The sequence below is a fragment of the Agelaius phoeniceus genome, chromosome 35 (genome assembly GCF_051311805.1).
Source record: "Agelaius phoeniceus isolate bAgePho1 chromosome 35, bAgePho1.hap1, whole genome shotgun sequence".
Classification (NCBI taxonomy): domain Eukaryota; kingdom Metazoa; phylum Chordata; class Aves; order Passeriformes; family Icteridae; genus Agelaius; species Agelaius phoeniceus.
In genome coordinates, this window is record NC_135299.1 from 3,226,640 (window position 1) to 3,249,242 (window position 22,603).

Consider the following 22,603-nt stretch of genomic DNA (forward strand, 5'->3'; position numbering starts at 1 on the left):
CCTTCCCAACATCTCATCTAACTCTCCTCTTTTCCATTTTGAAGCCATGACCTCTTGTCCCATCACCCCCTTTCCAAGTCCCTCTCCAGCTCTCCTGGAGCCCCTTGGAAGGGGCTCAAAGGTCTCCTCTCTCTTCTCTGCAGGTGAGCACCCCCAGATCTTCCAGCCTGGCCCCAGAGGAGCTCCAGCCCTCGGAGCAGCTCCATGGCCTCCTCTGGACTCTCTCCAGTAGCTCCACATCCTTCCCCAAGGCTGGAGCAGCTCTGCAGGTGGGGTCTCACCTGAGCAGAGCAGAACAGCCCCCCCCCACTGCTGCTCATGTTGGGGCTTCAGCCCAGGCTCGTGGGTCTCTGGGCTGCGGCAGGTCCAGCTCTCACCCACCAGCACCCCCAAGTCCTTCTCTCAGGCCTGCTCTCAATTCTTTCTCAGTTCAGTTTGTGTTTGCCCTGCAATCACTCTGGCCCAGGGCAAACCCGTGTTTCTCCTCTGCTGGGGAGCATCAAGTGATGAGACAACACAAAAATATCTTCATATCTCTGCATTTTATTGGTACTGAATGACCCTGGGCCAGGGCACCAGCAGGAAGCAGCTGATTCACACGACAGAGGGGGGCAACAGGGCCACACACTCCAGGCAGGAAGGAGAGGAGGGAAAAGGATCCATAAAACATTAAAGCTGTCAAATTACTCCACCTGGGGAAGATGGACAACTCCAGACACCTGTTTCTCACTCCTAAATCTGACTATGGGGCATCATCTCCTTCCTTCTGTTCATGTGGGCTCCTGACACAGCTGGAGCAGGATGAGGGGGACCCATGAGGGGTGCAAGGGAAACACAGGCCTTAAAAAGTGACAGGAAAGAGCGGTTTTCCACAGGCTACTCCCCAGCTGGTGCAGCAGCGCTGGGAGCTCTGCAGGGCTGGGGACCCACAAGGGAGATGATTCACCCCAGTGAGGCTCAGTGAGAGCCAGGCTGGGCCAGAGGGATGTGTCTTGATTTCAATCTCACTTTAGGGAGATTTCCCCCAGAAACAGTTTCTTTCCTCCTGAGTACCGATGGGGATGGAAGGGGCTGTGCTGCTGGCGGGAGGAAGAGGAAGGTGCTGCTTTCCCTGGGAGGATGGAGATGAGGGCTCAGTATTTGACCCCGGAGGATTTGACCGTCGTGGTGGTGACGCATCTCCGCACAGAGGAGGAGCCTCCCCCGGCCATGAAGCTGCCACCTGCAGTGCTGCACATCCTCCCGCTCCCGGAGGAGAAGCCTCCACTGAGGATCCCTCCTCCCACACCACAACTGCCGCCAATGATGTTTCCGCCACCAACCGTGCACACTCCTCCTGCACTCAGGCCATTGCTGGCTCCAAAGCTGCCAGATCTGCCTCCGCACACGGTGGTTCTGCCCACCACAGCTGGAAGAGAGGGAGAGGCTCACTGAACACCAGGCAACATCCTGGGAATCTTTACAAAACCAAGGACAAAGGTAATTCAGCAGAGAAAACAATGTGAGAATACTTACAGACATTCACGTTGGAGGGGTTCTCTAAGCAGAGCCTGTGTTGGGAGAGGAACATCAGTTGTAAATCTGTATACAGTCAGAAGCAAAACTCTTCCCCAAATATTCCATTTATATCATGTTTCATATAAGATCAATCAAGCCCCCTGAGAAGTATTCCCCATGGGAACCATGTTTCTGTTTTGGCGTTAAAATTGGGAGGAAAAAAGGAAAGTAACCAAGTTTTAATATTAAATGTGTTGTGAGGGATGGGTAAAGATGAATCTGACCCAAGGGGAGACAGAACCCTGGCCCAGCCAATGGTAGGAGGTCTCACCTGTTCTCCTCTCCCTCCAGCAGCTTCCTGTACATGGCAATCTCAACATCCAGTGCGATCTTGATGTTCAGCAGCTCCTGGTACTCCTTCAGCAGGCGAGCCAGCTCCTCCTTGTCCTTGCTCAGAGCACATTCCAGCTCTTCCAGCTTCCTCCTGGCATCCTTGGTGGCCATCTCCCCCCTCTCTTCAGCCTCAGCAATGGCTGACTGCAGATGATGGTTCTGGGGAGAAGAAAGTAAATTTCCTAATTCCCTCTGCCCATCCTCTACTGGAGCATCCTCATGGCACAAAGAGGAGGGAAAACAGAAAGAACCCGTGAGACACTGGCCAACCCCCACCTGTTTCTTCACATTCTCAATCTCTGTCCGCAGCCTCTGGACATTCCTGGACAGCTCCTGGATCTCAATCTTGGTGTTGCGGAGGTTGTCCCCATGCCGGCCGGCCGTGCTCTGGAGCTCTTCATACTGGATAAGTGGGGACAAAGACACCCATCAGGACCAAAGCTGACCAAACGCTCAGGTGGTTCAGACAGTGGGGACTGTCCCAGGAGCCTTGAGCCCTTCCCAACTCACCCGGCTCTGGTACCAGGCCTCGGCCTCAGCCCGGCTGTTCTGAGCGATCTGCTCGTACTGGCGCCGGACCTCCTCGATGATGCTGTCCAGGTCCAGGTGCCGGTTGTTGTCCATGGACACCACCACGGACAGATCCCGGCTGATCGTCTGCATCTGAGCCAGCTCCTGCAACCAAGACATGAGTCAGAGGCACCATCCACCATCTGGAGGCCTAAATCCACCCAGACACCCCATCCAACCTCAATGTTTGGCCTCCTCATTGCAACACCAGTCCCCCAGGAGAAGAGAGAGCTCCTACCTCCTCGTAGATGCACCTCAGGAAGTTGATTTCGTCTGTCAGAGCTCCCACCTTGGCTTCCAGCTCAACTTTGGTCATGTAGGCACAGTCCACATCCTAAAGGAAAGATCTCAGAATTAGACCATGGCTTCCGTTCATCGCACAAGAGCTGTTGGCTCTTCCTGTTGGGATCTGCCCATCTTGGAGCTGAGTCCTTCCCATGTCTTTACCTCCTGTCCCCCCTCACCCTATCCCTGCTGGTGTCTTCCAGACTCACCTTCTTCAGCACCACAAACTCGTTCTCAGCAGCCGTGCGACGGTTGATCTCCTCCTCATACCTGTGGTGGGGCAGGACAAAGTGAGACTCTGAGACCCCCTCAGAGACCCCTGGGGGTGCTCACCTGCAGTGGTCACTCCACTCACGGGGTCTCCTCATCAGCTCCGCTCTCCCCGCTCATCCCTCCCTGTCTGTCCCCACACTCACTTGGTTTTGAACTCCTCCACGTACTGCCTCATGTTCTGCAGCTCCGATTCCAGCTGGCCCCGCTGCCCCAGCAGAGAGTCCAGCCTCCTCCGCAGGTTCTGGATGTAGTTCTCAAAGATCACATCCAGGTTCTTCCTGGGCCCTGACGGCCCTTGCTGCTGGAGCAGCTCCCACTTGGTGGAGAGCACCTTGTTCTGCTGCTCCAGGAATCGGACCTACGGCCAACAAAGGGTGTGTGAGACATTCACCAGAGAGACATCCCACTGCTCGAAGCTCCAGGGAGCTTTGAAAGGCCATGGGAATCAATCCCCAAAACCCTTCCCACTGCTTCCAAGGGGAAAATTCCTCCCTTTTTTCTCCTTTTTTTCCCAATTATTGTTAAATTCCTCTTTCCTCCTCCTGTATTTCTGCTCTCTTTTTTTTTTTTTTTCTGGGGGCAGCTATTGAAATGCTTCCATTCCAATCCTACAACTTATTTCCAATACCAGTCAGGATTTTTTGACATTAATTTTCAGGAGCATCAGATCCTTTTTGACCTACCAGTGAATGACATCCCAGTGGTCTCCATATTCAAGAACATTCCTCTTATTAGACAGAAATTATTCCATATACACATCATATATTTAAAAGACAAAAGAGCACGCTTATAACTAACATTCTCCCAGTTCAGATTATTTAAAGGGAGCTCATCTGCACTTAAACTGAAAGAAGAAATGGTTGGGAATTTTTTTTTAATTTCATTCCTAGATTTTAAGTTCCTTGAGAAAAAAATTATCCCAGAGAAAGGACAGACTTAAATAAACACTTTGGTCACTGAGTATATCCCCATCCCTTTGGCCTGTCTACACTGGAGTGAAAACCAGTGTGCATCCACCAAACCTGGAGAAAGTTGTTCAGTTTCTCTGTGCATGCTAAATTTTGACACTTCCTCAGGAGGAAACCAGGTGGAACAGAATGGAAACAATTACAGCCCAACACTGAGCTGAGAAGGATGTTATTTCCTTCTCCAGAGCACAAGGAATTTCTGCAGTTTTCCCATTCCCAAGCAAATCCAGCTCCAACCTCTCACCTTGTCAATGAAGGAGGCAAACTGGTTGTTCAGAGTCTTGATCTGCTCCTTCTCCTGGCACTTCACTTGCTGGATCTGAGGGTCAATGTCAACGTGGACCGGCCGCAGGAGGGTTGGGTCCACCTGCACTGGCTGGATGCCTCCAGGGAACCCGGGGCCACCTCTGATGGGGCCACAAAAGCCACCCATTCCTCCACCAATGACACCTCCTCCAATGCCACCGAATCCTCCTGGAAATCCTCCACCAAAGCCACCAATTCTACATCCGTAGCCACTGCCGTAAGAGCTGCCCATGGAAATCCTTGTGCTGCCACCCAAGTTGTGGAGGCTCCGGCTGCTGAATCCTGCACAGCGTCCGCTGCCACCTCCAATCCCCCTGGATGTGGAGAACGAGCTGTAGCTGATCCTGCTCCGGCCGCCACCTCCAAAGCCACCACCAACAGCAGAGCAGGAGCTGAATCCCCTTTTGCTCCCAACTCCGAAGCTTCTGCAGACAGATTGACGAGACATGACTGCTTCTCCTCAAAAGAGCCCAAACTGGGGAAGGTGAGGAGATCCACAGAGCTGAGCTGGTGCTGAGGGCAGAGAGAAGTGCTCAGAGTCTTCTCTGGCTCCACAGCTCCAGGCATTCCCTTTTATCTGCTCCTGGAGGTGGGCTGGGACAACTTGGGCGTGAAGAGGAAACAAATTTACTGTCTTCATCAGCTTGGTGCGGTTAACAGATTTTTTGCCAAATTGGTGACTCCACCCAGAAATCCGCTTCACCATGCAGAGGGAAAAGCAGGAGCACCGAGGCAGGTCTCTGTGAGTAAGTGGACTCCTATATCTTTATGTCATCTGGAAAAATATATTTTACAGTGATGTTGTCATGTTCTTCCCTCCTCCCACTTCCCTGCCTGCTCCTAACGACTCCACAGGTTGTCTGACTCCAGATTTTTTGCCTGACACTCCACACCAGGCAAGGATTTTGGTGAAACCCAGGTAGAACGAGTCTTTCACAATTCCCCCAAGCACACATCGCATCTCCTTGTTAAGCAGAAAATTCCCAATGGCTTTCCAAGTAGAAAAATGCTGCATCATTAACATTTAATGGGTCAGCATTTCTGTTTTAACCAGAAAGGAGCTGCTTAGTTCCTTCCTAAGAGCATCAGGTGGAATTTTTCCCTCCAAAATGTGTCCCACAAAGTCTGAGACAATCAGGTCCTGGGATTCTGAGCACCAGAGCAAGAGGACAAGGATGTCCAACTCTTTGCTTGTGTTTTTCCAATGGCCACAGGGATTGTCAAGCCACAGAGGATGGAAAGGACGCTCCAGGCAGTAGATGTTGTAATGATGACTGACAATAATGTTTCATTTCATGTACCAGCTCCCCGGCAATGGGTTTGGACACTCACGTGAAGGACATCTTGTAATGTACCTTCTGAGCCTCACTAATCAAATAAATATTTTTGTTACATTTATTGATTTTATTGGTAAAAAACACTAACATTTCCTTCATTCTTATTTCCTTAAAATCATGAATAAAAGTCAAGGGAAATACATATCTTGAAGCACTTCAGCACTCAAAAAATACCCTGTTTTTAAGCTTCCCAGCTGCATGTTTTGAGTTTTCATCATCATACCAGAGAGATTTGGGCAGGTAAATGTGGTTTGAAAGCATCCCTAGAATCAGCTGGTGGCCATGGACACAGCAAACACTTTGGAAAACCAGCCCAGGAAAACACTTCCAAAAGCCACTGGAGGAATCAGAAACATGAATTGTATTGATTGTCACTGGGATGATGCTTCTGGAACCACAGACTGTGTGGAACGGGAGGAAGGAGAGGACATTACCCTTGTCGTGGATTCAAATGTTGGCCAAGATTATCCCACCCTTAGGGACTCAACTGTTGCCAGCAGTTATTCAGCAATTGAAGTACACAACAGGTCACCAAGGATTATCCCTCTTTAATGGACTAAACAGTTGGCAAAGGATTGTCCCACCCTTGAGGGACACAAGTCATGGTTGGCCAAAGGTTGCCCAGGTGTGTGTTCCCGCAGCTGGAGAATGGACAGCACCCCCAAAGCACAGAGGGGACATCCTCCTTTCCAAAAGCAGGTGCAATCAAGACGGGCTGGTTTCTCCATGGTCATCTCCCAGATGGACATTTAAGCTCTCCAGACCATCCTGCAGCCCAGCTCACTTGCTCATGACGAGCAGCCTGGGACAGCTGCAGAGTGGCTCGGGTTTAGGTGGAGAAAGCAGGTTGTCCCTTCTCCTGGCCTCCCTCCCAGCTGCCAAACCCATGGTATGAAGGCACCAGCACTTCACTGGAATATCCCACAAGGAGGTTCCACAGCAAGGAGGAAGATCTGCAAAGTCAGCCAGATGCCTGGGTGCTGACCACACTCAGCTCCTGCAGATAAGACGCCCAGATTGAGTCACTCTGACGTCTTCAGACAAGATGTGCAGATTATTCCAAACCTGGAGTCACCCGAGTCTCCTCCAGGTAAAACTCGCCAGGCAGCTGGGCTCCAGCCATGCTCTCAGATCTCTTGCGCAAGGAGCTGTGCACAGCAGAATCATCAACACCAGAGAAAATGTGAACTCGGCAGAAAACATGGATGAAGACTGAGCCACACTCCGGCTTCGCATCTAACCCAGCCAGGAGCACGGAGGAGGTGTCGCAATGACTCTTCTCAGCAGCGCTACAACGCCATGTAAAGTTTGTTGTAAAGTTTAGAAGAAACAGGCCCTTAAAATTATACACCGAAACAGGTGATTAAACACCAAAACAGGTGACTCTTGCCCCAAGCCAAACCTCAAAGTGCTCCTGGCACAACACCAGCTTTGCACAGGCATTGCCTACTCAGCATCTTTATTTGGGCCAAACCCAGCCACAATTCCAGCTCCAGCACCCTTCAACGTGGGGAGAACCCCCTTTTCCAAGAGCTCACTGCCTTTCCTGGACCTCTTCCTCGGTCTGCAGCTTCCTGTCCCACTCTAGGAACATCAGCAACTCCCAGAGGCTGTTGTGGGACTCCTGAACCACCACTGGCAGCATTTTCTGTCTCTTTGATCTCTCCAGGTGGTGGAGAGACCACAGATCAAACACTCTGGACTCCCCTCCCAAACCCTCCTGTAGGAAAGACATTTTTGTGCTGTTCTTGTGAGCCAGTGAAGGCTTCCCGAAGATAAGGAAAGCCTTGTATCTCCCTCAAGGAAGGTACCAAGGCTATCACCATGACAATGTGAAGAAAGAGAGAAAGTCAAAAGATAAGGACTTTAGTTGGCTCACATGGCTCCTTTTCACCTATTGAGAGTTTTGTTTCGTTTTCATGACCAATGGGCAGTGTATGTGTTTGTTAAGCAAATGTAATTATCCTGTAAAACTATAAAGGCAACCTGTTGCTTTAATAAATAGCCCTATACAGCCTTCTGATCTGAGTCTTGGTGCTTGCACTGTGTCGTGCTCTATAGCAACACCCCCGCCTTGAGCTCCTCCAGATCTGTCCTGCTCTTGGAGCAAGGATGAGCCGCTGGGGAATTAATCAGCTTCTCAGGGAGAGGATGGTACCTGAGCTCATGGATGAGGATGAATCACACCTTCCCAGCCCGTCGTGTTCCCATGGCTGGTCAGGGATGGTACATGGCTCTCCAGTGCTCCCCCTGCTCTTGGGTGCCAAGCTGTGCATCCCACCTGGCCATCCCACAGCCCAGGTGTGCACCAGAAGCAGGCACTTGACCAACATCCTGATCCATTGTTATCCATGTTCACCAGCTCCCCCACCCAAGGGGCTCCTACCCTGCCACTTCCTCATCACAACTTGAAGACCATTCAGAGGCAGAAAACTCAGATGACTCTTATCCAGTGTTGGCTCCCACCTGCTGCTGCTGATTCTCATCATCCATCATCAGGCCCTGTGGGTCTCTACTGGTCTGGCAACAGGGCACTGGGAATGTTCCTGACCAAGTCCCGGGGCACAGGTTTCACAGACCCTTTGCAGAGCTTCCAAAATCCAAGAGGGATTGAGAAAGTCCCTTTCCTAGAGCTTCAGGAATTGGAGTGTTGCCACATGTGGAGAGATGTGACATGGGCACCAAGGCACTGAGTGCCTCTGTGTGCCTAAAGCTGAGCCCAAAAAACTGGGGCAGGGCAGCTTGTATTAGCTCAATGACTGGGAAGATACTGGAACTCTTTGTGCTGGAGCTTTCCAGATGCAACAATTGCAGAAATCTGCTGTGGGAGTAACTTTACAGGATTCTAGGGATGAACTGGATGATTCACTATGTCAGGAGATGCCTAAAAATTGAGCAGGCTCCTGTATTCCTGTTTGGTCTTCTGCTGCCTCAGTTACTGAGTGTTGTGTGAGCTGAGCATCCAGCATCCAGCACCCAGCACCTGGACTTGTGCCCTCAGGTAAGAGTCAGTCATCACTTGAGCTGTGATTGCTGCCCTGGTCCACCCTACCTGTTCACCTCCATCAAAGAGCAGGTACGACACATTGAGCAGAGAATGACCCCCCCCAGCTTCACAATGAGCTGCTTCCCAAAGCATGAACCGCCCTTCCCAGAGTGGCTCCCGAAGCATTGACACAACAACATCATGAATGTTCTCTGCAATTTATTGGGAATGGCAACATCCTAGGGAAGGAGGGCAGGACACACACACAGAGGAAGGGAGCTGGGGATGCAGAACAGGGGGAGAGAGGAGGAAAGAGGAGTTTTATACACATTTGCCAAAAGAAATGTACAACACAGCAAGGAAGGCAGGGCAGCCCCTCCTGCCGGGCAGCTCCCGGTGCCGGGACGCCCACGGCATCGCCACCAAACCACCGGGTGGGACCAGGATCTGGGACAAGCTGGGCGAGAGGGACACAGTTCATCCCATTGCAGGACACCAGAGCTGGGCTTCAGGAGGCTGGGCTGCTGCCAGGGGGAGAGAGGAGGTGCTTCTTTCCTTGTCAACCTTCGGGGCTCAGAATCTCACTCCCGAAGATTTGACCGAGGTGGTGGTGACGCATCTCCGCACGGAGGAGGATCCCCCGCCAGAGCCGCACATCCTTCCGCTTCCAGAGGAGAAGCCACCAGAGTACATTCCTCCCCCCATCCCACAGCTGCCACCCATGCTGCCTCCTCCAAAGCTGCTGCCTCCTCCGCAGATGCCGCCTCCTCCCATTCCTCCTCCCATTCCTCCTCCCATGCCGCTGCCGCCTCCGAATCCTCCTCCCATTCCACAGCTGCCGCCTCCGAATCCTCCTCCCATGCCGCTGCCTCCGAATCCTCCTCCCATGCCTCCTCTGCCTCCAGAGACAGTCGTCCTGCCTACCACAGCTGGAAGAGAAGCACAGGTTACTCACCTGTTGCCCAAAAGAACAAGTTCTACCACTTCTGAAGGACCCCAGGGCAGATACTTACAGACATTGACGTTGGACATGCTGTCGTTGCACAGCCTGTGAAGGGAAAATGGGACCAGTTATTCCTCTGGGAAGTGCACGGCTCTTCAGCTAAGAATTTCCTTTTCTTGTACAAGTTTATGTTTCTCAATTATTCTTTAAAAAAATCAGCAACCTATTCAATTTTTTTTCAGAATTTTCCAATTATTCTTTAGAGAAACAAGCAACATTCTTTTAAGATGGAAAACCCACTCAAGTATGTTTAAGCCTAATATAATTAATATATACTTGGGAATTAGAGCATGAATGACACAAAATCAGTCTTTAGTGTGGGTTCAAAAGTTTTAGCCACACATCTTATAATCCGTCAAGAATTTAGTCAAATAGATGCCAATTAGCTACCTGTTCTCCTCTCCCTCCAGCAGCTTCCTGTACATGGCAATCTCAACATCCAGTGCAATTTTGGTGTTCAGCAGTTCCTGGTACTCCTTCAGCAGGCGAGCCAGCTCCTCCTTGTCCTTGTTCAGGGCACATTCCAGCTCTTCCAGCTTCCTCCTGGCATCCTTGATGGCCATCTCCCCTCTCTCCTCAGCCTCAGCGATGGCTGCCTGAAGCTGCTGGTTCTAAGGAAGAGAAAACCAGTGTGTGAGATCCCTTTTGCCCACTGGAGCATCCTCATGGCACAAACAAGAAGGAAAACAGACAGACATAATCTATCTTCTCCAAAGGGTTTGAATTTTCATGATTACTTTCCCTCTCACCACCCAGCCCCATTCTGACCCAGCACACAGCTGTTACCCAGTGAGGAGCTGATGGTCCCTTACCTGCTTCTTCACGTTCTCAATCTCAGCCCGCAGCCTCTGGACATTCCTGGTCAACTCCTGGATCTCCATCTTGGTGTTGCGGAGGCTGTCCCCGTGTTTTCCAGCAGTGTTCTGGAGCTCTTCATACTGGATAAGTGGGGACAAAGACACCCATCAGGACCAAAGCTGACCAAACGCTCAGGTGGTTCAGACAGTGGGGACTGTCCCAGGAGCCTCGAGCCCTTCCCAACTCACCCGGCTCTGGTACCAGGCCTCGGCCTCAGCCCGGCTGCTCTGGGCAATCTGCTCGTACTGGCGCCGGACCTCCTCGATGATGCTGTCCAGGTCCAGGTGCCGGTTGTTGTCCATGGACACCACCACGGACAGATCCCGACTGATCGTCTGCATCTGGGACAGCTCCTGCAACCAAGACATGAGTCAGAGGCACCATCTCTTGAGGGGAGAGAAGAGCAGTAGCTCCAGGCAACCTCTCCAGATCAAATCCACAAAGACGCTCAGTCCAACCTCAGTGACTTTGGCCACCACACCCTCATTAAAACTTCACCAAGGGGAAGAGAGAGCTCCTACCTCCTCGTAGATGACCCTCAGGAAGTTGATTTCATCTGTCAGAGCTCCCACCCTGGCTTCCAGCTCAACTTTGGTCATGTAGGCACTGTCCACATCCTAAAGGAAAGATCTCAGAATTAGACCATGGCTTCCGTTCATCGCACAAGAGCTGTTGGCTCTTCCTGTTGGGATCTGCCCATCTTGGAGCTGAGTCCTTCCCATGTCTTTACCTCCTGTCCCCCCTCACCCTATCCCTGCTGGTGTCTTCCAGACTCACCTTCTTCAGCACCACAAACTCGTTCTCAGCAGCCGTGCGACGGTTGATCTCCTCCTCATACCTGTGGTGGGGCAGGACAAAGTGAGACTCTGAGACCCCCTTGGAGACCCCTGGGGGTGCTCACCTGCAGTGGTCACTCCACTCACGGGGTCTCCTCATCAGCTCCGCTCTCCCTGCTCGTCCCTCCCCGTCTGTCCCCGCACTCACTTGGTTTTGAACTCCTCCACGTACTGCCTCATGTTCTGCAGCTCCGATTCCAGCTGGCCCCGCTGTGCCAGGATTGATTCCAGCTGCCTCCGCAGGTTCTGGATGTAGTTCTCAAAGATCACATCCAGGTTCTTCCTGGGCCCTGACGGCCCTTGCTGCTGGAGCAGCTCCCACTTGGTGGAGAGCACCTTGTTCTGCTGCTCCAGGAATCGGACCTATGGCCAACAAAGGGTGTGTGAGACATTCACCAGAGAGACATTCCACTCCTAGGAGATTTGGGAGCCCAGGGAATCATTCCCCATCTATGTCTCATTCAAGTACTCAAGCTCCTGAGGTGCATGAGAAGCATTATTTAATTTATTTGTTATTAGACAATTAATTTTGAGTCATTCTGAACTTCTCCCCTGGGGACAAAGCAATGTTCCCAGTAAAGACATCATCCCAATTTTCCATAGCATCAGGATTGGGCTTTGTCATTATCTTTCCAGCACTGAAGTCAAGAAAGATTAAATTTTTATTCCCTAACTGGCCATGCATTCTCTTGGGAGGGATTTTCTATTTCTTTGGCTTCTATTTGAAATTAAAATAATCCAAGAGTATTGAAAAGGGGTTTAATGCTCTGCAGTTTCTTGAATCAGGCTTTGAGAAGAAAGTTTCATCAAAAAGCAAATCCCAGCAATGAGAACTCTTAGGACAATTAAATTTACAGTCATGACTTTGCCCTGAATCACCCAAAATGAGGCTGCAGAAGTGCCTTGGCTAGACAATCCCCAGAATATCCTGCAGATGTTCTCTTTAATCTTCCATTAGCACAAAACCTCCTCTATTGTTTAGTGTTACTTATTAAGTAAACCTGACTAATTACAATTTGATGCTGAGGCATTGGTCTGACAACTCCAACAACTCTTCGTAGGTGAAAAAATTCCCTGTCCATAGCCCAAGGAAGTTGTTTGACATTCCACCTCCAAAAAGACCCTGTCCTAAACTCTCACCTTGTCAATGAAGGAGGCAAACTGGTTGTTCAGGGTCTTGATCTGCTCCTTTTCCTGGTTTTTGACTTGCTGGATCTGGGGGTCGATCTCAACGTGGACCGGACGCAGGAGGCTGGGGTCAACTTGCACCGGCTGGATGCCTCCAGGGAAGCCTGGACCACCAAAGCCACCCATTCCGCCCATTCCCCCACTGCCCATTCCACCACCAAAGCCACCCATTCCTGCCCCACCACCCATTCCACCACCAAAGCCACCCATTCCCATTCCTCCACCGCCCATTCCACCACCACCCATCCCTCCACAGCTCATTCCTCCACCAAAGCCACCCATCCTGCCACCGTATCCACCACCACCATAACATCCGCCCATGGCAATCCTTCTGCTGCCCCCCATGCTATGGAGACTCCGGCTGCTGAACCCCCCACAGTGTCCTCCTCCACTTCCTCCCCGGGATGAGGAGTACGAGCTGTAGCTGATCTTGCTCCGGCCACCACCGCCTCCAAATCCACCACCAACAGCAGAGCAGGAGCTGAATCCCTTTCTTCCCCCGACTCCAAAGCTCATGCAGACAGACTGACGAGACATGGCTGGTTTCTTCCAAGCAGAATCAAAATCCAGAAGAGCGGAAAGACCAACAGAGTTGATGAGGGCAAAAAGAAGTCTGCAGTCTTCTCTGGCTCCAGCAGCTTCGGGCATTCCCTTTTATCCACTGCTGGAGGTGGGCTGGGACAGCTTGGGCGTGAAGGTGGAAAGCAATTTAGTATTTTCATCAGCACGGGGTTGTTGACAGATTCTCCATGAGCTTTGCCATATTTGGGACTTCCCAGAAACACACCCTGTAATCTAGAGGTGAATAAAAAAAGAGCTTCGAGACACGTTTCCATGACTAAGTGGACTCTCATATCTTTATGACATCTTGGAAATCAATTTTATTCATAAACCCCTTTTCTAAAGCCCCTCATTGGCTATCCAGCCCTCATTAGTAACTCCCAATAATTCCAGATAGAGATCTCCCTATCAAAGCTCCACAGAAAGACAAAAGTTTTGATGAAATCCCAGCTATAATATGGCTTTCACAATTCCTTACACACACCCTTAATCTCTTTTTTATATGTTAAATTGCATTTGCGTTTCAGGAGATGTTTCCCAATCCTGAATGGGAATTCATGACACCAAAATTTGAGGAGACTCAGCATATTCTCCTGCTAGAGAGGAAAAATATCTCCTTGGAGCATGTGGTGTCACTACTGTGGGAGTGTCTTCTGCCTGTAGACTGAATTCCCTCCACTTGCAACTCCGCAAATCTGGGACAACCAGCTGGGGCTTTGGATGATGCTGGAGCAGAGGGAAGAATGTGACTGGAATCATCCTACTCTCCTCAATGTTCTGAGGGTGACAGAGAATGACAACTTGAGGAAGAATGAAGGGACACATTGGGAACTCTTTGGCGACAATGTCAGGGACAGACAGACAAAGACTATGGAGGAGGAGCAACAGATGAACAATTTGAAGTGGTAAGGGGTTCCTGCTACTCTGGTGAATCCCACAACTTCTGAATTACCTTTTTTTTTTTCCCAAAAATGAGATGACTGACATGGAAAAGCCTTCTGAGAAATGAAGCTGTTACAACCCCCAAGGCACAGTATAACCTTTTGCTTCCAAATAACTTATTGGGAAAGGAATGTGGTTTAGGAATGTGGTTTAGAAATGTATTTTATAGAATGTCTCTGAAATAAACCCTTTTTGTGTGTGTGTGTTACATGTAAATGAAATTTAATTAATTACAGAAAATACAAATAATATCAGTGGGTTCCAAAAAAAAGTAGATTTTAGTTTAAAAGGAAGCCAAGTCTGTAAATACTATATAAGAGGCATTCTAAAGGTTTTATCTATCTGGATATTATCAATTAAATACTGGAACAATTTAATGAATTAAATAGAAAATGAATATTCACATTTTCCTAGAAAACAGCACAAGTAATGAAAAAATTACAGAAAATGCACATTCTAGCCCTTGAAACATGAATTTAAGGCCATTCAAAAGACTCGTATATGAATGCAGAACTTGAGAAGGAATTTTCAGAGTCCCCAATGAGATCTAGGTAACTAAATGTGGTTTGAAAGTAACAAGAGGCATCAAAAACCGAAATGTCCCTGACTGTCACTGGGACAGGGGTACTGAGCCCCCCGGTCAACCTGGAACAGGGAGGAGAGAACATTCCCCTTGAGGGAGTCAATGGTTAGCCAAGGGTTATCCCACCCTCGGGAGACTCAACAGCTGGCCAAAGTTATCCCAGTCCTGGGGGCTCAGTAACACTTGAACAGAGTTGTCCCACTCCTAGCTCCTGGCTGGTCAAGATTATCCCTCTCTCAAGGGATTCAGGTACGAGTTGGACAAGGTTATCCAGATTTGAGGGGGACCAATGGTTGGCCAAAGGTTGCCCAGGTGTGTGTTCCTGCAGCTGGAGAATGGACAGCACCCCCAAAGCACAGAGGGGACACCCTCCTTTCCAAAAGCAGGTGCAATCAAGACGGGCTGGTTTCTCCATGGTCATCTCCCAGATGGACATTTAAGCTCTCCAGACCATCCTGCAGCCCAGCTCACTTGCTCATGACGAGCAGCCTGGGACAGCTGCAGAGTGGCTCGGGTTTAGGTGGAGAAAGTAGGTTGTCCCTTCTCCTGGCCTCCCTCCCAGCTGCCAAACCCATGGTATGAAGGCACCAGCACTTCACTGGAATATCCCACAAGGAGGTTCCACAGCAAGGAGGAAGATCTGCAAAGTCAGCCAGATGCCTGGGTGCTGACCACACTCAGCTCCTGCAGATAAGACGCCCAGATTGAGTCACTCTGACAGCTTCAGACAAGATGTGCAGATTATTCCAAACCTGGAGTCACTTCAGCCTCCTTCAGGTGAGACTCAACACCAAAGTGATCCTTCAGATCTCTCACACAGGGAGTTGAACACGGTAAGATCAACACCAGGGAAAATGTGAACTCGTCAGAAAACATGGATGGAGACCAAAGCCATGCTCCGGCTTCGCATCTGACCCAGCCAAGAGCTTCCGTCATGGATCTTGCACAGAAGAAGTGTTGAAACAACTCCTCACATGGCACTACAATGCTGTGTTCTGGATTTTAAAGCTGAGAAGAAAGAGACTCTTAAAATTAAGCACCAAAACAGGTGACTCTTTCCCCAAGCCAAACCTCAAAGTGCTCCTGGCACAACACCAGCTTCTTAGAGCCTTCTCAGCATCTTCTTGTTGGGCCAAACCCAGCCATGTTCCCCAACCCTGGCACCCTCCTGTTGGGCTTCCAATGGTATAATTGTCTCTTCCAAGAAGCCTGTAGTCATTCCCTGTTGCCTTTCCTGGACCTCTTCCTCAGTCTGCAGCTTCCTGACCCACTCTGGGAACATCAGCAACTCCCAGAGGCTGTTGTGGGATTCCTGAAGCACCACTGACAGTGTTTTCTGCCTCTTTGATCTCTCCAGGTGGTGGAGGAACCACAGCACAGCTCAGATCAAACACTCTGGACTCCCCTCCTAAACTCCAACCTTGAGCTCCTCCAAATCTCTCTCCCTCCTGCTCTTGGAGCAAGGATGAGCCGCTGAGGAATTAATCAGCTTCTCAGGGAGAGGATGGTACCTGAGCTCATGGATGGGGATGAATCACACCTTCCCAGCCCATTGTATTCCCACGCTGAAATCGTGGCTCATCCTGGGGCAGATGAGTTTGTGGCTGACTGCAGCCAGTGGCAGGTGCATCACCAACATCCTGATCCATATTCACCTGCCCTACCACCACTGCACACGGCAACACTGGTGCCATCTCCTTCACCTAATGCAGGTCAAAGTCTCCTGCACCTGGAGATGATCCCAAAGGAACCTTAGAAGCAGCAACTTAATTTCATTGGTTGGTCCAAGGGATGCGACAACTTCTGTCTAGTGGAAGGTGTCCCTGTTCATGGCAGGGGTTTGGAATTGAATGATCTTTATGGTCCCTTCCAATCCAAACCATTCCATTATTCAAAGATTCCAGGTCTCCAACCTGGGGTCTTATTTCTTATTGTTCAGCTGGAGGATCCAGACCTCCACCATTCCAGATATAGGCTTGTGCCTTCAGGGGAGAGTCAAGAGCATCATCTGAGCTGAGGCACCTTCCCTGATCCATCCCCACCACTGATCTGCTCCCTCAAAACATAGGGACAGGCTGGAGAAAAACCCCCTCTCCCACCCTGCCCAGAGCAGCTCCTAAAGCAACAACACAACAATCATGAATATTCTCTGCAATTTATTGAGAATGGAAACATCTCGAAGAAGGAGGGCAGCCCACAGAGGAGGGGGGGAGGTGGGGACACTACACTGTGTCATGGGAGCTGGGCACTGAAGGACAGTTTTGTTCTCCTTAGGAATAGTCCAGGTGTGTGTGCGGTGTCCCAGGTGTCACTGAGAGCTGGGACTAGTGGATTGGAAGCTGTAGCTCCAGGGAAGGTGTGCTGGCAGCATGCCTGGGGCTCCCAAGTAAGCAAAGCTGCCCAGAAGCTCGACCCTGGGCCACCTCCTCCCTCCAGCCGCTGCCTGAGATGCCCCCTCCCCAAGGGATGAGTCCCACTTGCCCCACACCCACCCTGACCCCAAAGGCCTGCAAAGGGAACAGCAGGATGGACACACACAGAAGCACCCCAGGGACACAGAACAGGAGGAGAGAGGAGGAAAGAGGAGTTTTATACACATTTGCCAAAAGAAATGTACAACACAGCAAGGAAGGCAGGGCAGCCCCTCCTGCCGGGCAGCTCCCGGTGCCGGGACGCCCACAGCATCGCCACCAAACCACCGGGTGGGACCAGGATCTGGGACAAGCTGGGCGAGAGGGACACAGTTCATCCCATTGCAGGACACCAGAGCTGGGCTTCAGGAGGCTGGGCTGCTGCCAGGGGGAGAGAGGAGGTGCTTCTTTCCTTGTCAACCTTCGGGGCTCAGAATCTCACTCCCGAAGATTTGACCGAGGTGGTGGTGACGCATCTCCGCACGGAGGAGGATCCCCCGCCAGAGCCGCACATCCTTCCGCTTCCAGAGGAGAAGCCACCAGAGTACATTCCTCCCCCCATCCCACAGCTGCCGCCCATGCTGCCTCCTCCAAAGCTGCTGCCTCCTCCGCAGATGCCGCCTCCTCCCATTCCTCCTCCCATGCCGCTGCCGCCTCCGAATCCTCCTCCCATTCCACAGCTGCCGCCTCCGAATCCTCCTCCCATGCTGCTGCCTCCGAATCCTCCTCCCATGCCTCCTCTGCCTCCAGAGACAGTCGTCCTGCCTATCACAGCTGGAAGAGAAGCACAGGTTATGTTCCCATTGCCCAGTCACAGGCTCTGTCTCTGATAAAACAGTCTGATGCTTTTTCTGAAGGACCCCAGGGCAGATACTTACAGACGTTGACGTTGGCCATGCTGTCGTTGCACAGCCTGTGAAGGAAATTGGACATTTTAATTACCCAATAAAAGAGGGGTTGTAAAAACTTTAAACTGTGTTTTGACTGTCCAATCATTTTCCTGGTTCACCCTCGTAAACCCCTTTGGAATCACTAAAAGATTGGAGGACAGAAGGGGTTGGCAATTCCTCTTTACAATGAGGTTTCTCCAGATTTGAGGTTCATTAAAACCTCAGCAGTGGCAGACATGGGGCAGCAGCTCTGCCATCTCTAGGGAGCCAGTTAAGGGTTCTGACCCCCAGAATATCCCACAAAGTATCAAGCACAACATTTACCCTTTAGCCCAAAGAATTGGTTTTGGATTTCAGTTAATATTCCAGGTGTAGATCACAGCACCCAATGAGAGCTCAGTTGTTTACCTGTTCTCCTCCCCCTCCAGCAGCTTCCTGTACATGGCAATCTCAACATCCAGTGCAATCTTGATGTTCAGCAGCTCCTGGTACTCCTTCAGCAGGCGAGCCAGCTCCTCCTTGTCCTTCTGCAGGGCACTCTCCAACTCTTCCAGCTTCAACCTGGCATCTTTGAGAGCCATCTCCCCCCTCTCCTCAGCCTCAGCAATGGCTGCCTGCAGCTGTTGGTTCTGGGGAGCACGAAGGGAGTTTTCTCAGACCTCATTTTGTCCCTAATGATCAGTCCTCAGACCCCCAAGAGGAGAAATCAGGAGGCAAATAAACATCTGCATGAAGTGAACTTGGGGTGACAGAAGGTTTCTGCCCCACTCATGGTCTTTTGTGATGCAACCTGCTGCCATCTTCCCCTGAGACACCAACCAGCCCCTTCCTTTCTTCATGACCTCAATCTCATCCCTAAGACATCAACCAATCCCTACCTGCTTCTTCACGTTCTCAATCTCAGCCCGCAGCCTCTGGACATTCCTGGTCAGCTCCTGGATCTCAATCTTGGTGTTGCGGAGGTTGTCCCCGTGCCGGCCAGCCGTGCTCTGGAGCTGCTCATACTGATGGCACCAAGACAGAATGACCCATCAGTGACACATTCCTGGTGCCTCTAGGAGATTTGTCCCCATTTTCAAGGCTCAGGTGACACTATGAGGACCCACTGTACTGATGATAGCTGCTCAGCTCAGTGGTCAAGGTGGCTCTGGGACTCAGTCATGGGGTTTGAGCTTTGAAATGGATCTTAGTGACACTATAAAGCCTCTCTTTGCTTCTGAAAAGTCACTTGGGCTGGAATTTTCTCATTAAGGTGCATTTTGGGCCATTTTTATTGAGAGGTGCCTTAAGTTTTAGTGTTCATATTGTCCAGATTCTGTACTGCATTAGTATGTAACTCTGAACTTCATAAAAAGTGTTAGCAAGTTCTCCTCACAGTTTAGTAAGACAAAACAATCTTTTTCCAACCCAAAAACCAAGCTCCAGGCCCAAAAAGCATAAATAACAGCAAATTGAGGAGCACAATCTGGAAGGATGGGACTTCATAACCTGAAGCTATAATTGGACAATTAACCTCAATATGTAAACAGACCAAAACCTATAAAAGTGATAAAACTCATGACCCGTTGTCCATCTTGGGTCCACCTTGGTAGCCCTGGCTGGACTCTTGTACTGCCCAAGGTGTATCGTTTGAAGGCCTTTTTAATAAATACCTACTTTATTCCTTTAACAGTCCGGCCTCTGTTCTAGGCAGCCTCCCAAGGCATCAGTTTGTGCCACACACCTTGGTGAGTTTGGGACGCATGGGGAACAGTGAGTCAGATCCCTCAAAAGCAGTTCAATCCCTCTGGACCTTCCTTGCACCACAAGCTCCAGCCCCGTTAGCTTGAAAAGGTGTCTCACCCAGACATAAATTATTGTAAATAACCCAGCCACACCCAGGAGTCTCGACTGCTCCCTGACTCACCTGGCTCTGGTACCAGGCCTCGGCCTCAGCCCGGCTGTTCTGAGCGATCTGCTCGTACTGGCGCCGGACCTCCTCGATGATGCTGTCCAGGTCCAGGTGCCGGTTGTTGTCCATGGACACCACCACGGACAGATCCCGGCTGATCGTCTGCATCTGAGCCAGCTCCTGCAACCAAGACATGAGTCAGAGGCACCATCTCAAGCCTAAATCCACCCAGACACCCTGTCCAACCTCAGTGTCCTTGGCCACCACACACCTGATGAAAATTTCAGCCCCCCAGGAGAAGAGAGAGCTCCTACCTCCTCGTAGATGCACCTCAGGAAGTTGATTTCATCTGTCAGAGCTCCCACCCTGGCTTCCAGCTCAACTTTCGTCATGTAGGCACTGTCCACATCCTAAAGGAAAGACCCCACAGAAAATAATATTTTTCCTCTTGGGAATCCTTCAGGCCTGTGGGAATCGCTGCCTGTGCTGAGGGTTTGATGTTATTCACTGGGACATCATTATGTTTATATATAATTCAGTAACCATATATGCAAATAATTAAAAATAAATAATGTTATGGTGTCATCCACTTATGCAAATTGAGTATAAGGAGTTCCAGATATCAGCTGGGACATCTTAAAAACTCCACGATTCCCATTCAAGCAGAGGTAAAGCGAAATATTGAGGGATTATTTTGTGATGCCTGTGACTCACCTTCTTCAGCACCACAAACTCGTTCTCGGCTGTTGTGCGCCGGTTGATCTCTTCCTCATACCTATGGAGAGGAAAAGTGCAAATTGTATTCCTGAACTTTCCTGCCTAAGGCCATTAGAAACAAACTAAAAGGGAAAAAATCACTAAATTAAAATATTTAGGCTGAAAAACTATCTCCACTATCACCATAAAAAGCAGTGGGGGAAAATTAAAGTGACCAAAAGGCTGCTTGAGCTGCTCCTGGCTCTGCACTCACTTGGTTTTGTAATCCTCGACGTACTGCTGCATGTTCTGCAGCTCCGATTCCAGCTGGCCCCGCTGTGCCAGGATTGATTCCAGCTGCCTCCGCAGGTTCTGGATGTAGTTCTCAAAGATCACATCCAGGTTCTTCCTGGGCCCTGACGGCCCTTGCTGCTGGAGCAGCTCCCACTTGGTGGAGAGCACCTTGTTCTGCTGCTCCAGGAATCGGACCTACGGCCAAAACACGGAGGACCCACCATCACACAGGAACAGCTCCCACCAAAACATCTCTTGGATCACTCACAAAGATTTGTATGGTGATCAGAGAACCAATAAACTCTGGTTTTTTAAACTTTCTGTTGGTGCCTAAGCTGCAAAATCAGGAAAAGAAGGAAATTTCTAATATTTTTCTACTCAAAGGAGTTTTTACACATTGCCCTTACTCCAAGTCTGTCCCCATCACAGGTAGTGTGGAAATCTGATATCCAGCCTAGATTTAAAAGCCTAGAGATTTGAAAGAGAAAAATATATAAATTAATACTTAAATGGGAGGTTGTTTGGGCAGAGAGTGGTGGAGGAGGGAGAATCTGTGCCCGAAACCTGCGGAGGTTGAAGGTGTTGAACCTGCTTGAGAGTGTAACCTCAGAGTAGAGCTTGGTGCAACAGGACAGATGAAAGCCCTGGAGACACGGCTTTGATCTTGTGTGGAGGAGAGATTCCCATCTCTTCCCTTAATGAAAAGGCTCTGCTCAAGCTTCTCTGCCTGCTGGGATTTAGCTCCAGAAGGACATTTCTGCGCAACTGTAAAGTTCCTCCTGATTTTGGCCTTAATCAGGCACAATCCCCCCCTCTCACCTTGTCAATGAAGGAGGCAAACTGGTTGTTCAGGGTCTTGATCTGCTCCTTCTCCTGGTTTTTAACTTGCTGGATCTGGGGATCAATCTCAACATGGACCGGGCGTAGGAGGGTCGTGTCAATCTGCACTGGCTGGATCCCAGGGCCACCTCTCCCAGGTCCACCCATGCCAAAGCCTGGGCCACTAAAGCCACCCATTCCTCCACCACCCATCCCACCACCAAAGCCACCCATCCCACCACCAAAGCCACCCATTCCTCCTCCACCCATTCCTCCAAAGCCACACATTCCTCCTCCTCCTCCTCCACCCATTCCTCCCCCAAAGCTGCCGAGACCCCCGTAGCTCCCGCCAAAGCCGCCCATCCTGCTGCCGTACCCACCACCATAGCACCCGCCCATGGATATCCTGGCGCTGCCCCCCATGTTGTGGAGGCTCCGGCTGCCGAAGCCCCCGCAGCGTCCTCCACCTCCGAATCCCCTGGACACGGAGTACGAGCTGTAGCTGCTCCTGCTCCGGCCACCACCTCCAAAGCCACCACCAATTGCAGAGCAGGAGCTAAAGCCCCTTCTGCTCCCCCCTCCGAAGCTCCTGCAGACAGACTGACGAGACATGGCTGGTTATCCTCAAAAGAGCCAAGAATGGAGAAGCTGAGGAACTCGACGGGGTTGTGGGTGAGGAGGTGGATGGAAGAAGGGAAGTCAGTCCCTCTGGCTGGAGGGCAGCAGACGCTCCCTTTTATGTGTTTGTGAAGGTGGGCTGGGTCTGCATGGGCGTGAAGGAGGAGACAGGTCCTGTCTTCATCAGCGTGGCGTGGCTAAAGATTTCCATCTCCAATTTGCCAAACATTGACCCTACCCAGAAACACACCCTCTAATGCAGGAGAAAAAGCAAAAAAGATCCAAATGGAGCTCCCAGCACTCCATGACTAAGGAATCCTACACCTTGTGGAGCAGCAAGAGCCTCCCTGGGATATACAAGGCATTTTTTTCCACCTTTCATCCACTGGGGTTGTTTC

General features: G+C 50.5%; 3 protein-coding genes across 3 annotated transcripts; all 3 read right to left on the reverse strand.

Annotated features, from left to right (window-relative positions):
* Positions 1–1,133: 1,133 nt before the first annotated feature.
* LOC143696447 (keratin, type II cytoskeletal 6A-like) lies at positions 1,134–4,884 on the reverse strand. The gene is made up of 9 exons (XM_077192660.1): positions 4,231–4,884; positions 3,162–3,376; positions 2,955–3,015; positions 2,699–2,794; positions 2,401–2,565; positions 2,167–2,292; positions 1,829–2,049; positions 1,516–1,550; positions 1,134–1,408 (listed from the first exon to the last, which is right to left on the reverse strand). The coding sequence occupies exons 1-9, from the start codon at positions 4,738–4,740 to the stop codon at positions 1,134–1,136; spliced, it is 1,704 nt and encodes a 567-aa protein (XP_077048775.1). The 5' UTR covers positions 4,741–4,884.
* A 4,304-nt stretch (positions 4,885–9,188) lies between these two features.
* Positions 9,189–13,037, reverse strand: LOC129130565 (keratin, type II cytoskeletal cochleal-like). The gene is made up of 9 exons (XM_054649068.2): positions 12,453–13,037; positions 11,461–11,675; positions 11,254–11,314; positions 10,998–11,093; positions 10,665–10,829; positions 10,431–10,556; positions 10,009–10,229; positions 9,629–9,663; positions 9,189–9,544 (listed from the first exon to the last, which is right to left on the reverse strand). Exons 1-9 carry the CDS (start codon positions 13,035–13,037, stop codon positions 9,189–9,191), a joined length of 1,860 nt encoding a protein of 619 aa, XP_054505043.2.
* A 4,390-nt stretch (positions 13,038–17,427) lies between these two features.
* LOC129130764 (keratin, type II cytoskeletal cochleal-like) lies at positions 17,428–22,199 on the reverse strand. Its single transcript, XM_054649366.2, has 9 exons — positions 21,588–22,199; positions 20,749–20,963; positions 20,493–20,553; positions 20,093–20,188; positions 19,794–19,958; positions 18,766–18,891; positions 18,296–18,516; positions 17,876–17,910; positions 17,428–17,771 (listed from the first exon to the last, which is right to left on the reverse strand). Exons 1-9 carry the CDS (start codon positions 22,197–22,199, stop codon positions 17,428–17,430), a joined length of 1,875 nt encoding a protein of 624 aa, XP_054505341.2.
* Positions 22,200–22,603: the final 404 nt, after the last annotated feature.